Source organism: Arachis hypogaea, chromosome 19 (genome assembly GCF_003086295.3).
Source record: "Arachis hypogaea cultivar Tifrunner chromosome 19, arahy.Tifrunner.gnm2.J5K5, whole genome shotgun sequence".
Taxonomy (NCBI): Eukaryota; Viridiplantae; Streptophyta; class Magnoliopsida; order Fabales; family Fabaceae; genus Arachis; species Arachis hypogaea.
In genome coordinates this window covers 21,468,075-21,473,489 of record NC_092054.1, presented here as the reverse complement: position 1 = coordinate 21,473,489, position 5,415 = coordinate 21,468,075, and the positions used below count along the sequence as shown (strand labels likewise).

General features: G+C 34.4%; 1 protein-coding gene across 1 annotated transcript; it reads left to right on the top strand.

The window, feature by feature from the left end:
* Positions 1 to 3,943: 3,943 nt before the first annotated feature.
* On the top strand, positions 3,944 to 5,142 carry LOC112779232 (uncharacterized). The gene is made up of 3 exons (XM_025823482.3): positions 3,944 to 4,073; positions 4,194 to 4,376; positions 4,605 to 5,142. Exons 1-3 carry the CDS (start codon positions 3,963 to 3,965, stop codon positions 4,803 to 4,805), a joined length of 495 nt encoding a protein of 164 aa, XP_025679267.2. The 5' UTR covers positions 3,944 to 3,962; the 3' UTR covers positions 4,806 to 5,142.
* Positions 5,143 to 5,415: the final 273 nt, after the last annotated feature.

Sequence of the window (5,415 nt, the reverse complement as noted above, 5' to 3'; positions counted from 1 at the left end):
AATTATAGAACTTTCAGACCACACATTCTCTGCAAGTTCTCTCATCCAGGATACCATCTCTTCTAAGCTAAGTGAATCCCCTGATGAACCTCGAAATGTAGCAAACAACCACTCAAACATTGAAGATCTATGCAATGCTGCTCATGTTATCCCGACTCATGTAGTGGACTCCATAAACAATGTTGAGGATAATATTTATGCTGGGCCAGAAGCTCCGTATAATACGACAACAACGCCATATTCTAATTAGATTTTAGCTCAGCCAAATTATGATTCAATGAAAAACTTTCTATCATTGACGGGCTTCACTGCCGTGCCAGACATATTCCAACCCACAAACCAATATCGTCCACCTATAATTTCAATTGCTAATGTCGATGCATCCAACACTACCATTAATGCTATCAACCATGATGGAGGTAGCTCTCCCAATGTTCATAGTTCCAATCCACCCAACCCCAATGGAAATATTTCGGCTCCACCTTCGCCTCCACTCCCAGAGTTCCACTCAGTTGTGAGGGTTATCTCTAAATACCAGTCTAACCACTATTCAATGGTTAGTTTTCATTGACACATATCTCTTGCATTAATTTCCTTTTTCATTGACTTCGGCGTTTGCGGCCCAAGCATTTTCTTCAAGACTAGACTTTGTACGCATTTGCAAACTCCACAAGCCACCTATTGTGATGAAGCTTTGTTGGAGGAGTCCTAGGTCATCTGAGGCCTTCCTTACAAGGGGTGGTGCAAATTCTCTGTTGAGCATGATTGCAGTGTGGTAGTGTTCTACGCATAAGTGTTCCAATCGATGTTGAAACCATGATGTACATTACTATGTTACGTCGGTAGACATGTTAGGTTGATGTTGTTTTGATCGGATCTACCTGTTGTAGTGAAAAGTTAGTATCCAGTCATGTTTAGCAATTAAATTAGTTTTTATTTTGGTGTAGAATGAAATTCTCCATGGAAGTAATGAACATCACCATAACTCTAAATTTGCGTACAGTTAATATAATTAGGGAGATTGTCGCGAGCACTTCAACTATTCTGACACGTATTTGTTGTGACTCAAAAAATTCTGACATTACCTTTCTTGGAGCATACTCATATTCCAGCACGTATTTGTCGTGAGTCGAGAATTTTAAGATTACCTTTCTTAAATACTCATATTAATAATATATAATTAACAAAGTATTCATATGTTAACACCAACGTTACCATCAACTGTTGCCCAGAAATCGTATTAGTTGATTCATTCATTGGTTAGTAATTAAAAACCTTTTTACAAAACGACGACGTCCATATGTATGTGAATAAAGGTGTCATGTTAGATATACCACACCTTAATACTATTATGTAAACTTTGCTTCAGACACACTTATAATGTGTTAGTGGATTCTCATGCAATGGCCTTCACTTTCAAGAATGAAGGTGTGGTTTGCTTCATTTACTTAGTTTACTATTGACTTTATTAGGTTTGATATATATATATATATATATATATATATATATATATATATATATATATATATATATATATATATATATAAGCATTTATAAGCATGAATATATATTTGACATACGTAATTAATATTAATAAATTACAAATATATATATATATATATATATATATATTTGTTCAAGCTTATAGATATTTATAATTTATTAATTAATATTTATTGTATATTATATTATATTATATATTTTATATATTATATGTTATATACTATATAGTATATTAAATATATTAGATATTATATTTTGTGTGTGTATATATATCGTATCCGATTGTTCATTTATTATATACTGTATTATGTTAGATATGTAATATATTATATTATATATACTATGCATAAGCATGAATATATATTATATATTATATTACGTATCGTATCGTATACTATATACTATATAGTGTATTAATTATAAAGTGACAAAAAATTTTGTAATTATTATCAGGGGACATGCATGTCCTCTGTGAAGTATAGAACTTCCTCATATCATTGGTTAAGGGACATGGACGTCCATTGTCTTATATAGTCTTATGAGTGTACTTTCATGAGTTAGATTTGAATAAATTAATGAACACTTCATGTTTTTTCTGTCGTTTTCTCATTGTACTCACATAGAATACAATTGTGAAGCGTCCTACCTTCTCCTCTACAGAAATTTGTGCTATAAATTTAGCACTCCTCTCCATTTGAATATCCACCATTAGCTATTATAACCAAAGTTACTTACCAGACACTTTATCTCTTTGTTACAAATGGCTACCACCTTCAACCTCATCAAAGACATCGACGCATCTCAAGACACCTTGTCGTATAGGATAAAGGTCAGAGTTATTAAAATTTGGTCACTGTCTACGGCGGAGCAAAAATACCAAAAACCAATGTTGGAGCTGGTGGTCATGGATCATTTGGTAAACTGACAACTTTTTTCTATTATTTGTTTGTGTAATCTAACTTTAGAGATTAATCTAATTTTCAATGAACCCATTTTATCTTTATGTAAGGAGATCGCATCCAATGCTCAATTAGAAACCATCAAAGAAGGTAGTTTGAGCATGATGTGTCTGAAGGGAGTATATACACAATCTCCAACTTTACACTTTTCCTAAATGATTTGAAGTACAAGGCCACTAATCATTCTAGCAAAATATATTTTATAAGGGATACTCAAGTGAGGATGGTTCAGGATCTTACCTTTTCTGAACATGTATTTCCCTTCGTGCCCAACGAATTAATACTTAACCACACTAATGCACAATCTCATCTAATTGGTATGATATGTCGTGTGCGGACTTGCCAATTTGCATTGTTGAAATCATGACCATAGCAATTAATTAAGTTTTTTTTGTCACGGATATCATTGGCCTTCTCACTGCTAAGGGTGACATAATTGAATTCACTAAAAATGGGAAGAAATGCAGTTACATTGTGATAGAGCTTGATGATATGCAGTTAGTCTTATAACTTTATTTAGGCAACAATGTTACTAAGTTATTAAACTAATGCCAACTTGCAGTCAATAACTGACGTATTTCTTTGGCCAACCTTATTTCTAACTCTTTGTTCAATGTAAATGCAGGGAAAAGGGTAAGATCCATTGCACACTGTGGGAAGAATTTGCAACCCAACTAGTTAAGCATATGGAGGAACAACCAACAACAGAGTACATCCTAACTTTACAATTTGCAAAATTTAATCTCTTCAAAGGTTAGTCAAACCTATAACGAAAATAACATACAAGATTATGCACACAAATAGTTTGTATCTTGCATAATGGTTACATAACAGTGTTTGGTTTGTGGAAATCCTGGACAGGTACCATGGGTATATCAAATACCAATCACAATTCTATTATGCACATCAATGCTGATTTTCAGGAGGTGAAAGACTTTCAAAAGAGGTATGAATTTTCGCATTCTCATAATATTCAAAATATTGACCAAAACATCAGGTACCATGGATAAAAATTGTATAAATTGGTTAATCAATTCCTTTGCAGTCTTATAATGTCAGGAGTCCCATCTGCAAATCAAGTCACCCAAATAGTTGCTGAGCTAGCATATTCCCTTGAAGAAGACCTCATCAACAATTCCATTTATAAGCCCATATCTGAGCTAAAAGAGACATTTGAGGTGCATATAGATTCCATGTTTATTTACATGTCATCGATGTATTCATGAAATTTAAAGCATGGTTATTGTATGTCGGAACCTTTGTCACGATTGGCACCGTCATTGCCATTGATCAGAAGAACGGTTGGTGGCACAAAAGTTGCAAACAATGCTTCACTTCCCTAAAGGAAGCAGAAAATTCATACCATTGTGCAAAGTGCAACTCACATCCCTTGACACACACCCCAAGGTATGTAGTAGCGTCCACTTAAAATTGGTTTTGATAATCCATAAATGGTGTCCATTTTGGGCTCATGTATTTGTTACCAGGTATAGCATTAATATGAAGGTTGCTAATGACACTGACACGACTATTTTCTTGCTGTACGACAAAGAAGCCTCCAGATACTTGGGTATCTCTGCCTCTGATTTAAGGCTCACACAACTGACTAAGGTATTTTTTCAATGCGCCTTATTTTGCCATGATGATTTTCCCGAGGAGTAGTCAAGTTATCCAACATCTAATTATAACAAAAATGTATATGTTGTTGTTTATTCAATTGAAATTCTATAGGGAGGAGTCCACGAGGAATATCCAACTGAGCTGAATGCATTAGTGGGGAAGAAATTCCTGTTCAAGTTAATTGTTAAGATGGAAGATGTCAATGCATTCCAACCCTACAAGATTGTTGTTGCTAAACTTTGTGAGGAGGACTCAGTTATGAACAAGTTTCTTGAAAAGAACAACATACATGAGGTGAGAAATTAGCATGCACATTAGATTAATCTCATCATGTCTGCCAGTTTGAACTTAGATATGGTATTTATATTAGGCAGCAAAGTGTGGGTGTTGAGAATTCTGAATTGCTTAGCATGAACACCGACTCTGCAGAGATCGCTAAGGTTTTTTGTATACTTTAGTCCAATGTGGTCTCATAGTGTAGTTGCTAACACTTACACAACTATTTACCAAAAAAATTTTCAGGACACAAGTGCCCCATCTGCTGAGAATTCAATGGAGGTTCCATTGGATGCATTCTCAACCCCTAAGAGCAAGATAATTACTGGTGGATGGTCCAAGAAACTAATTGATGTCTACCCAGAAGATCTTGATGCATCATATTCAAAGTGTAGGAAGGCCACCAATGGCGACAACGCAACTCTTGCCAAAGTCCATCATGATTAGTCAATTTGCAACTAAATAAGCACCTTTCAGGGGTTCATAGTTCCCTGGATCGAAATCAGAATGTGTGTCGGTGATGTTTGTCCTTCGCTCCAATCTGTTTTGTGTCTGCAATGGGTTGTCCTGTTGCAATGTCATGTCATCACTCGCATGAATAACGTGGTTTATTCATAATGAACCACTGTTGTAGTTGTCTTTGTCGTGTCGTGTGTGTAAGGAAAGCATATGCAGTGTCCATGACATGTATGTGTTTTGTGTGTCTTTTCTTCAACTTGAATGATATGATGAGCCCATGTTATGTTCTAATGCCTTTGAATAAAAAAATGCAAGACCACGTCAATATATAGTGTCTCCATCTGTGTGTGCATAATTAAATTTTTCTGACTGAAAATACATGAATCGTAACTAGGCGTAACATAAGTAACATCATATCTTAATCTAATTAATCGATTCATTAATTTCTAACAAGTTTAAACGAAATAATAGTATTGTTAACTACAATTTTTTCACAATTCCAGTCCATAAAAATAGATACATATCTTTTATAGTATTATTAACTTATGTTACGTGATAATAAATTAAAAGATGAAGATGCGTATAGCATAACCAACTA